The 11,659-nt window shown below is 54.2% G+C and overlaps 2 protein-coding genes across 2 annotated transcripts in view; one reads left to right on the forward strand and one right to left on the reverse strand.

The window, feature by feature from the left end:
- Window positions 1-494: 494 nt before the first annotated feature.
- NCLIV_056470 (conserved hypothetical protein) lies at window positions 495-8,952 on the forward strand (the record flags this gene model as incomplete). Its single annotated transcript, XM_003885202.1, has 10 exons — window positions 495-650; window positions 1,539-1,878; window positions 2,444-2,583; window positions 3,020-3,126; window positions 3,453-4,640; window positions 5,113-5,243; window positions 5,985-7,018; window positions 7,527-7,823; window positions 8,233-8,533; window positions 8,849-8,952. 10 exons carry the CDS (start codon window positions 495-497, stop codon window positions 8,950-8,952), a joined length of 3,798 nt encoding a protein of 1,265 aa, XP_003885251.1.
- Window positions 8,953-10,161: 1,209 nt separating this feature from the next.
- Window positions 10,162-11,659, reverse strand: part of NCLIV_056480 (hypothetical protein) — a gene marked incomplete at both ends in the record, with an annotated part of 5,094 nt that continues 3,596 nt past the window's right edge. Inside the window, 3 exons of the mRNA XM_003885203.1 lie at window positions 10,162-10,191; window positions 10,635-10,799; window positions 11,281-11,413. Of these exons, the coding sequence (XP_003885252.1) occupies window positions 10,162-10,191; window positions 10,635-10,799; window positions 11,281-11,413 (328 nt within the window). The remainder of the gene's footprint in view (window positions 10,192-10,634; window positions 10,800-11,280; window positions 11,414-11,659) is intronic.

Below are 11,659 nucleotides of genomic sequence, written 5' to 3' on the forward strand. Positions count from 1 at the left end.
CGTTTTCTCTTCCTTCTCTTCCTTTTCTTCCTTCTCTTCCTTCTCTTCCCTCTCTCCCTTCTCTTCCTTTTCTTCCTTTTCTTCCTTTTCTTGCTTCTCTTCCCTCTCTTCCTTCTCTTCCTTCCCTTTCACTCTCTCTAGACGCGTCGGGACGCAGTTGCCGACTGCTATCGAGGTCTCGCTCTCGTTTTGCCTTTCCTTCTTCTCGGGCGTCTCCGCTCACCGCGTGGAGCCTCGAGCGGTAGGCCTGTGTCTCCTGTCACCGCCGACGACACAGACGCGAATCTCGGCACAACGGAGCAAGTATTCCGAGCAAAGAAGGGAATCCACGCGGCTGTTGCGCGAAGTAAAAACCCGCGTAGAGAGGCGGGAGAAAAAAGCAGAGGGCTTAGGGCCGGAGTGAAGCGCGTGGAGCCGCGTTCGGAAACGGAGAAGAGACGAGAGAAACGACGCGAACAGGGCTCGGGTTTCAGAGAGACGGGGAGCGGCCGAAAATGGCGAAGAAGAGGAAGGCCGGGGGGCCGCCGTCGTCCTCTCGCAATGCTTTTGAAGTTTTAGGAAACAAAAAACTCCGACGGGAAGTAGCCGGGAGACACGTGAAAGGCAGCAAGCGCGACGCCGCCCTGGCTGCTCAGAAGGATCGACAGAGGGTAAGACTTTCCAGTCTTTTTTCCTTCTCTCCAGCTCTCACCCTCTCTGTCTCTCTATGTGGAGATCCCAGGAAAGAAAAGGTCGAAGTTCGCGTTCTGTATGTGAAGCAACCCTACCTCCTCTGTTCCCTCGTTCGTCCTTTTTCGGATCGTGGACACGTGCACGAAAGCGGATTCGCCAAGATGGGCGAACGCGCTCAGGAGATTGGTTCTCTGTCTTACCCCTTGGTTTCCCAGAAACAGTTCAAAAGGAGAAACTCGTCTCAGACAGGTTGTGTCGCTTAGTCTCATGATACTTCCATCGGAACGCGTTTCAGATAGACGGCGTGTGGAGAGTCCGACCGCCTTTCACGCAAGTCGATAGTTACCCGACCGGCAGTTTCCGACCTTCGGGCCGTCTTCACACAGCTGGTTGTTCGTTTGCTGACTCACGACGTCTTTGGCGCCGCTCTGTAAAGTTTGCTTCTTTCACAGAGCCCACCGCAGCATCGAAAACCGCATGCGAGTGCCGAGTTCACTCGTGAAGGAATGCCAAAGGCCCAAGGTGTTCGTCGGTGGTGTCTTTGTCCGTTTTCTGATCCAAAAACCAATATAGCTGCATCCTGTTTTCTTGTCGGCGACGGAAAACCAATCCTTGTGCTCCACCCGACTCACGGGCTCTCACGAACGGACACTTGTCGCAGAAAGTCGACTTGTACCCGACACTGCAGAAAAGAGCCATGTTTCTCTCCCACGTTTCGCGGAGCTTATGCACGCCGCCAACCCGTGTCCGCGTGCACACCCCCTGCGTTGCTTCACCTGAAAGGCGACAAGAAACCCGATCGATGCGGGCTGCCTCTCGCCCCAAACGCCCCGTCGCGAGTCGCCTTCTCCCTTCTTTGCGTGCAGCGCTCTCGGGCTCTGCAGACACAGGAAGGCACTGGGAGGCTGCGGCTCGGGGCCGCCTTCGCGGACGACCGCTTTCACGCCGACGGGTGCGCAGGCGCGGGCGAAGACGAGAGCCTCGTTTTCCAGCGTCTTCGCCTCCTCGCACAGCGCCAGCAACGAGCGAAAGAACGCGCGCGAGCGGCCGACGGCAAAAGACACAAACAGAAACGGGGTTTCGCGCTAGCCGACGACGACGCACTGACTCACAGCGGCGTGCCGCTCTCGCAGATCGACGACGACGACATCAAACGCTCCGGCCGAGAAGGCGCCCTCGGCGAAGATGTCGGCGAATTCGACGATGGTGAGAGAGAAACCCGGAAACACACGTGAATCAAGGCTTCGTCACCCAAAAACCATGTATATATATATATATATATATGTTTACATAGTTAAACGTAGATGTACATATCGCCCAGCATATATATATATATATATATATATATATATATATGTGGATACATGTGTGATTAGGTACAGTTCCGTTTGCGAGGAAGTCGATGTCGGGGTGCACAACTCTGTCGAAATATGGGGTTTGGTCGTATTTGTACGTGTGGCTGAATGCCGCTGTTTCTTCTTACGTATCTGCAAAGTTTTGTGTCTCTCTGCGCTTCCTTCGTTCTGTCACTCTGTCCCTCTGTAAGGGGTTGGAGAGTTGTGTCGTTCCTCGTTTTCTCTCGCACCCGTGTGTAGCGAAAAAGCTTCGTTTGCCTACTGGATGCCATGGACAACTTGCACTTCGCATGTTTAACATTTAGCCTCTATCGTCGACAACGCAACATCTGTTCATCGCAGGTTGCGGATGCGTAGTCTTGGAGTCTGTTTTCGCTCCATAGACATTGTCCGTTTTGTGCGTTTCCGCCTCGCAGAGTCGCTTGAGTTTCCTCCGGAGCTTTTCTTCAAAGAAGGCTTCCAAGGCGAAGACGCGGAACAAGACGAGCAGCGGCCTCTGACGAGAAAAGAAATCTACCGCGAAATCATCGCCAACAGCAAAGAGGCAAAAGCGCGGGTACGATGCTTCAACCTACACACAGCCATAGAATATACATGACTACATACATGTATGTCTTTATATATATATATATATATATATATAGATAGATAGATAGATAGATAGATAGATAGATAGATACTTCTGTATATGTATATATATATATATATGCACAGAGGCCTATATATATATATATATATATATATATATACAAGTATGGGTGTGTGTGTCTTTGTATCAGAAGTCGATACTGTAGCATGTATCCAGAAAGCCGAACGGATGTATGTGTAAGGGAAGGAATGGAGCACGAGTCGATGATCGCACATGCCGGAACTGCACGTGGTGCGTGTGTTGACGTCTTTGTCTCGCGTGCGACTCGCCCTTTGTCTTTGCTTCATCTCCTCTGGTTTGTCTGATCCTCGTCTTGGTTTTTGTTTTCTCCATTCCCTCTCAGCTTGCGAGTGAGCAACGCCAGCAACAGGCGCTTCTGGAGAAGCTGGACGACGACTACTCCGATCTCTTGCGGCAGCGTGAGGCTCTCTTTCGGCCAACGAAGAAGCAGTAAGTTGCATGCGTGCCCAGCATCCAGCTTCCTCTCGCTTGTCTTCGCATTTGCCAAATCTCTCTGCCGCTTTCGCCTTTGCGCGTTGGGCTACAACCCCCCCGCCCCGCCCCCCCCCCCCCAAAAACGTATCCGGGTCTGCCGCGGGTTCCGTCGTCGTCTTTGCGTCTTTTCCCGCCCCGCCGTTTTGAGCCGTCGGCGGTTTCTGTCGACCGGGGTATGTCTCCCGCCTGGTGTATGGTGCGTGGACTGTCTTTCGCGTTTCTTAGCCTGGTTCGTGTCGCGCCTGCTGTTTTGTTCCTCTCACTTCTTTCTGCCGTCTCAGGGCTCTCGAGGCTCTTTTACAGAAACACCTGGGAGGCGAATCTGAAGCGGAGAAGAGAGACACTCAGGTGACAGCTGTGGCGACGCGCGCCGACGGACCCCACACGCAGACCGGCGATGACGCACGCGAGAGCGTTTTGAAGCCTCAGAGCGATGTCACAGGCAAAGCAAGCAGCTCGCCAGCTGCGTCGCCTCTCCTCTTGCATGCGCCCTCTTCCTCTCCGTCGGCCTCCACGTCTTCCTCTTCTTCGGCTTCCATTGCACGCCATATGCGCGTTGCCGATGACTTCGACGCGTTAGCCGCTTCGCTCCGTTTCGACCGGAGACTCCCTGGCACCGAAAAGCTCCTGACTGCTGAGGAGGCACAGGAACGAAAACGGAAACTCCTCGAGAAGAAAGAAAGAGAACGAACGGAAAGGATGCTCCAGCTGGGAGATGAACCTGAGGAGGAAGGAGAGGAAGATGAGGAAGGAGACGAAGGAGAGGAAGGAGACGAAAAGGAAGAGGACGAAGGTGATGATGAAGATGAAGAAGATGAAGAAGAAGATGAAGAAGAAGAAGATGAAGAAGAAGAAGATGAAGAAGAAGAAGATGAAGAAGAAGAAGATGAAGAAGAAGAAGATGAAGAAGAAGAAGATGAAGAAGAAGAAGAAGATGAAGAAGAAGAAGATGAAGAAGAAGAAGATGAAGAAGATGAAGAAGAAGAAGATGAAGAAGAAGAAGATGAAGAAGAAGAAGAAGATGAAGAAGAAGAAGAAGATGAAGAAGAAGATGAAGAGGTGCAGGAAGCGCGGGAGTTGTTGGAAGACGATGAAGGCGAGGAGGAAGGGAAAGCGAAAGACGAAGACGACCAGACGGAGACAGCCGAAGGTGAAGAGGACGATAACGAGGAAAGTGAGGAACAGGAAGAAGAGACCGAGGAAGATGAAGAAGAAGATGCTGAAGAAGCGGAAGGTGAAGCTGAAGCCAAAGATGAGGAAACTAGCGGCCTTCGGATGAGAGAACAGGAAGACCCGGAGGAGGACGAAGCGTTTATGAGTGACGAGGAGAAGAAAGCAACTTCGTGGATGAAGAACGAACCTGGCGAAGAAGGCCTTTCGTTTCAACCCTCAATGCCCCTCGCACGAGAGGAGGCACGGGCACTCCTGTTGCCTCATTCGCTGCGATCGCAGTGGAAACTCCTTCACCGGTAAGCTCTTCGCAAACAGACGCTCTTTCGCCTGTTTCCTTTCATTGACAGTCCGAGCTTCCCTCCCGCAGTTGCGTCTTCGATTCATCTGCGTATATGCATACACAGCTGCATATATATGTATATACAGGTATGTATGTGTGTTTTGTGTTGGTAAATATATATATGTATGTATATATATATATATATATATATATGACGTACCCATAACGTGGTAGACACACAGGGAGAGCAGTGTCTACGAGCGGACATTGCAAATCGCCATCCGTGCCGTTCGTATATATATATATATATATATACAGATGGATATAAGTAGATGCCTATAGGTGTAAGTATTTTCGTGTTTGTGTACGCCTGCTTGGATAGCATGATGTGGTATACGGCATCTGCAGGTTAGCCCTTGCGCGGTGCGCAGTCTGCATGCGGTTCTCACGTGTGCATGTGTCTCTCTTGTACTGTTTGTTTTCTTCAGCATCCGAGTCCTTCACTTTGGGGAGGATGCAACTGCGGACCAGGGACAAAAAGAGAAGAAAGAGAAAGTTTTCCGCGCCCTCCTCGCCTACGCCCTTGATGCACACCTGGCTGCTCTCGCCTCTCGTCGCGGTGCGTCATTTGGTTTCTTTCCGCTCCTGCCAAAACCGCCGCAGGCCCGACTACGTCCCCACTCTAAGAAACAAATGAACCACGAATGCATGCAACTCTATACAAACACAGAGATCCACAAACGTCTACGCATCTATATACAACTATGTGTATACATCTGCATAGATACATAGATACATAGATACATACATACATACATACATACATACATACATACATACATATGCATGCATTGGTTTGCTTATACGTGTATAGCGAACGCCGCGCTAGGTGCACGTGTACACGTGTGTGCATTTGCGTGGCGCCGGTGCTCTGAGAGGCGAATCAGATTTCGCGGTACTGAATTGCATCAACATAAATGTATATATATATATATATATATATATATATAATTGGCGCGTCACCGAGATGGCTCTGCATGCAACCGTCTGTATTTCGTGATAGGGGTTTCGACCGACGGAGGTTTCATGTGGTCTGTTTATCTGTTGCCTCGCGTTTCCGTGCGCTGCCTGTGTTCTAGCATTTCGTCTTTCTTTGTGGGCCCCGTCTTTGATCTGTAAGGTCTTCATACCCAACACGCCTGCAACTCGCGCAGGCGCTGGCGAGTCGTTCGCTGTCCCCGGCTGTCGCTGCATTTCCCTTTTTCCCCCTGTTTTCGCGTCTTTCAAACGCGTGTGTCTTTGCGTCTCACGTTACCCGTCGCTCGTGGATGTCCGTTGGGCTTCCGGCCCTCTTTGTCAGGCTTTCCGTTGACGGACCTCTGGGACGCACTCCATGAGCACTACCTCTTCTTCGCAGAGGAGCGCTCGGACGTCGTCTTTGCCTTCTTCTTTCCCCTGCTCGTCAACATGGCCACGCGCGTCTCCCCCCACAGCCTGCCTGCCGAGCTCTTCAGTCTCCTTTCGTCTTCGTTCTCTGGGGAGGCAGCCGGCGAAACAGAGAGCGACGCTGCAGACTCCCGTGGAAACGACAAGCCCTTGAACAAGGTCAAGAGAGCGAAGAAAGGGAATGGCGAAAAACGCCCAGGCGACGCCGAGAACCAGCCGCTGCCTCGGGACGCCGTTCACGCTCTCGCTGTCGCCTCCAAAGACGACTCATCTCTTCCCTATCCTCTCCTCTCTGCTGGGCGCTCTGGTTCTTCCCTGCCGCCCTCAGCGGCCGATCTCGCCGTGTTACAGCTTGTGTTTCTGCTCTGTCCTCTGACGGATTTCCGCCACCCGCTGCTGTCTTGTGCGTTTCTGTTGCTGGATTTCTTTGCGAGTGCGTTGTCGTCCTTCTCTCTCGCGCTTGCCTCCGGCGTCCGGCCGTCTTCCTCAGCACGACGGTCCCGCGTTCCGGCTCTCCCAACTGCCGAGGAAGCCGTCGCGGCGGCGCGCCGCGAAGCCGAAACGCTGCACGCGCGCGTTTCAGGCCCAGAGCGACAAGGCTTGGCTGTCTCTGGAAACAGACAAGACACCGCCAAGAGCGCAGAGAGAGACGCAGACGCCCGCGTCGCGAGCGTCTTGCCGGCGCGTCTCGGGGCGGCTTCCCTCGGCCCCGCCCTACACAGTCTGCTCCTGCAACGCATGGCAATGAACTCCTCAGGGCGCATTTTCCCTTCCTTCTTCACCCTCGCTCTCGCGCTCCTTCGCACCCTCCTCGAAGCAGGCGCCAGAGACGAGAAGACGGGAGAAAGCAAATGCAAACAAGCCAACGGGGCCGAGCGCATAGACGGAGACGGCCTGAAGCAGGCTGATGCCGTCTTAGCCACCCTTCGTGCGCAAACCAACCAGATGGTAAACAGGGGACACAAACGCAGCCCTCCCACATATATGCTAGTATATGCATATACATCTGAGCATGTTTAAATATCTGTGCGTGCATGTGCGTAGGTGTAAACGCAGAGACAAGCGAATCTTCTCATTTGCGCATGGCCAGGTTTTTTCATAAATCGATATGCTCATAGCAGCAGGCTGCGCACGGGGTCAGCCTCGGCAATCCGTGGTTTTTTGTCGTCTCTTCTTTGCATGCTTTGCATGTTTGAGCCCGGTTTCCCCTGTTTGGTTTTCCCTTTTTTCTTCTCTCGATCTCTTCGCCTGGGAGCTCGCGCCTTTCACGTTATCTTTCTGTCTCTTTTCGTCGCCTTCCTTATCCTTTTCTGTAGGGCCTACATGCGTTCTTGTTGTTCACCTTAGCGTTTCTTCGTCTCCATCTTATTCGCCCCTCATGCTTTTTTTGGGCTTCCTTCATGCTTTTTCTACGCTCTCTTTGTGCTCTCTTTTCCTTCTCGTCTGTTCTGCGCAGTCGGAGGCCTCGCCTGCAGCCTACGTCCCTGTCGCCCACTACCTGCTACCGGCGTTTCCTTTCCTCCATGCGTATCTCCTTCTGGACGTGACTCGCACGTCTCCGGCGAAAGCCGACAAATCCGCGCTACGGCGCACTCCAGATGACAGCGGAGGCGCCGCTGACGCGGTTCTCGACCGCTTAAAGTCTTCGCCTTCCTTCCCGCTCTTGACAAAGTTAAGGCGGTTCTGGCGAGAGTGCGAATCCATTCTGACGAAGCCGCTGGTCCCCCTCAGTCTCTATCATGCCGGCGAAAAGGTGAGACGATCAGTCACTTTCTTTTTCGCTCGTGCTGCTTACCGTTCACCTCCCCCATCCGGTCCTACCAGATGCCCGATAGGCAGTCTGTTACCTTCTTTTTGTGCCGCGTGAATCGTCTTGCGCTCGACTGTCGCAGGGCGTTTCCTCGACGGGTCCTCTGGCCGAATTCCGTTTTCTCTCCTCCTCTTCCGTGCTGAGTTCTTCTCCGCTGCAGAGGCGCTTCCTCCCGCGCATCACCGAGGGTTCGCTTCTCTGCTCTTCTCTTCCTTCTTCTTCTTCTCTGACTTCTGTCGCCTCTCGTCGGTTTCTCTTCCTTTTCTTTCCTTTTGGGAAGAGCCCTTCGTCGCGTTCATGGTGCACGTGCGAGAGACGGCCTCGTTTTTGAGTTGATGCATCGCGTTCTCAGGTGGGACTCACGCTGTTGACTCCGCGTTACGTGGAGCCTTCGCTGCTTCGTCGTCGAGGCCTCTCGTCTGTGGCGGCGGACGAGACGCGTCAAGACTTCGAGGAGTTGCGGCGTGACAAGCGCCAGGCGAACGAAATGCGCCGGCAAGTGGGGCGCATGCTCAGACGCGACGCAGCGTTCATCGTTGCTCAGAAAGGCCGGAAAGAGAGCTATCGGAAGCGGAAGAACGCGGAGCGACAAAAGGAGATCCTCGGCATTCTCGAGCAAGACCAAGTCGAGTACAAAAAGCTCAAAACCACCGGTAGGCCTCGAACGCGCGAGCGAAGAATCAACCACACCCACGTCTCCCGGGACTGCTCGGCACCAAAGGGGTTAGGTTCGTCTCGACTCACGCCAAGTGCTGGCTGTCTCGTTTGTGGACGTCTTGTGTGTGGAAACACGAGTCCCTTGAATGTCGGCAAAACCTGAGCCGAGGCGCATCGGCCGCAACCGCGAGAAGGCTGAGAGGCAAGGCGAGGCGACAAGTGTGCGGGGACCCGGGGGCGCGTTCCGGAGAGAAGCATTCTCGTGCAGGAGGTGAATGTGCAGGATTCGTCTGCGCTCGTTTGTGTTTCAGGAGGCACGATGGACACGTCCCTTGCAGCGTATCGACCCAGCAAACACAAGAAGAAAAAGCGCATGGCAGGCAACCGGCAAGAAGCCGGTCCTCAGCGAGGCTAGCCGGCGTCCGTGCCGTCAGATGGCTATTTCGGGAGGCAAACCTTTCGACTCTCTCTGCAGGCGCATGTCTTCGTTTCTCTGGCTCAGCTCTGCGCCGTTTCGGCCTACGCATGGTCTCTCTTTTCGGCCGCGCGCCCGCGTCCCGGCGCTGAGCGTGCATCGTCCCACCTCCGTTGCGGGATTTTTGGCTCTGCTTCGTGGCGGGTGTCTTCTGGCGGTTCGGCGATGCATGCAAATGCAACTCTGCTTCGTTACGACCTCTCTAATTGTTTCTCCTTATCCCCCCGGTTTCTGTGGACTGTCGCGGGACAGCGGCCTCTCGCCCCAAAACGTGGCGTCTCTCTAAGGAGTGCCCCGGGAATTTTGGATTCGCGAACTCCACACCAACCTCCTGCGGCTCTACACAGAGAATCCTTTGCTTGCTTCTGTCGAAAACCAGTCCTGTCGTTCCAGTGTCTCGATCAACGCCCTCCGTTTCGCCAGAGTACCTCCGCGCACGCATCTCCCCCCTTTATAAACACGGTTCCTACCACGTGATGTAGGTTTCCAGAAGCGCATTTTGCTGTTCATTGCCCGCCGTGCTGGCCGGAGAAGCCTCTCAACTTGCATCTCCTCGCTCCCGGTTCGTTTTTGTTCGGCGGTCTGCCTCCCGAGGAGTTTACACATCTGTGTCTCTCGCCCTCGTCTCCCAGCCGCTCTCCCCTCTCGGTCTGCTGCTACATTTTTCTTCGGTGTGTTTCGTCTCTCCTCCGAGCTTTGAGCGCGTTTCGCCTGGTGATTTCGGCCATGTGAGGCTGACGCGCGAGGCCGCGCTTTTAGTCCAAGACTCTTCGAGGGTTTTGAGGACAACTCAAACGTTTCACAAAAGCATACACGTTGTAGACACGACGCACCTGCACATGTCAGGCATCTCCGAGCCCCCTAGGCGTTCTCTCAGTGTTCAGCGCATTCCACAAACCCGCGCCTCGAATCACGATACAGATACGACCTGAGCATCTATGGTTCTCGCTTTCTCTCCTTCTGTTCTGCCCTCGACGCGGGCGTTCCCCCTCTCTCGCTGTGGCAACACGCGCCGCGAGGTCCTGTCTCCGTGCTGGCTGTGTCTCCGGGTCGACGCGCCAGGGCATCTCCGCAACATGCGAAACGAGAAGCGGGCTGGGAAAAGGCAAAACGCAACTCTGAGAACCGCGACCCCGCCCCAGACAACGCTCATCGTCGCTGGTTGTCATCATGATCGTCCTGCAAAAACATCAGCGCAGTCGAAGCGAGGAGACCAACTCATCCCCTTGTATTTAGATACATGTAGGTAGAGACATTCAGCTGTAGTAGATGCATCGATCGATATCGCTACAGATGAACAGCGAAGCAGAGATACAGGATATCGATATTGAGCTACAGATACGTCAATCACCGGATATACAGATAGACCTACATGTAGAGATAGGTTGGAAGGCATAGATGCAAAAATTGGTTCACCTATCGCGAAATACGGCTCCGCACTTTTGTATAGTTAAACACGTCGAAACGGTCGTGTATTTAGATGGATGATCAGGCACTAGTGCACACGAATACCTCTGTCTCCATTCCGAGGTTCTCGTGTAACGCGACGGCTGTTTGTGTCGGTGGGTGTCCTATTGCCCCCGTTGAACTCCTTCCACAACTGGAAGAGAACGTTTTCTCACTACTGAGGAGTTGTGCTCGGAAGCCGCGTAGTGTTCCCAGTTCGAGTTCGAGAGCTTCCCACCAACAACTTGGTCAGCCTGCGGGGCTTGGTGGGTGATCAAGTTCATCTTGAGAGTGTCGGAAATCGCATCCATGAATTCCTCAGTTGTCAGGTAGTCGTTGGCCTGAGGCGCATGCAGACAGGCGGGCGAGGCGAAAATTGTGCTCATCTTTTTCCCGCGGTGTCTCGAACCGGAAGCACTCTTTTTCCCACCCACGCATCACGTAGAACCCACAACTGTCTGTACACAGGAGCCCAGCGGTGTGCGGACGCAGACGAAGGGGAAGGCAGAGGGAAGGCACGCAGCCGGCCTAAAATGAGACGCAGGGGCGCGACTCCGAGAGGCCCGCACAAAAAAACTCCGCGTGCGAATGCATGCAGCGGCTGCTTTGCACTTCTCTCTTTTCGCCTGTTGTTAGCGCCTGATTCACGAGGAAACATCCACCGCAGCGGACGAGGTGAAATCGAGGAGAGAGCCACACCCGCAGACAGCGACACGGAGGGAGAGGCGACTCGACTGACGGCGAGCGTCTTCGCCTCCGACGGGGACAAGCACTCCGCCGGATGCTCTGCATGCACTCAGTACCAAGTTGAAGAAAACCTACCGTAACTTTGTCGGCGCCTTTGACGCAGATCGCGAGGTCCTTCGGCATCGCGCCGTTCTCAACTGTCTGGATGCACGCGCGCTCGAGAGCGAGGCAGAACTGTCCCAGGCGGTCGTTGCCGTCCAGCTTCGCCCTATATTCGGAGAAGGCAGGAGGGAAGCAAGCGACACAGCGGATGGACCGCGCTCTCGGAGCTATGCAGACGGCTTTCGCAGCGGAGTCGAGCGAGACTAAGAAGGGGCCGAGTAACTTTGGACTCGACATGAAACACAACGTTCACCTCCCGGCACCAAACATGGGCGAACTCGTTGCTTGTTCGAATCGTTGATAACCCTTTCAGGTGTACAGGCATATATGGACGGGGGGGCGGGGGGGGGGG

The sequence above is a fragment of the Neospora caninum genome, chromosome XI, assembly GCF_000208865.1.
Source record: "Neospora caninum Liverpool complete genome, chromosome XI".
Classification (NCBI taxonomy): domain Eukaryota; phylum Apicomplexa; class Conoidasida; order Eucoccidiorida; family Sarcocystidae; genus Neospora; species Neospora caninum.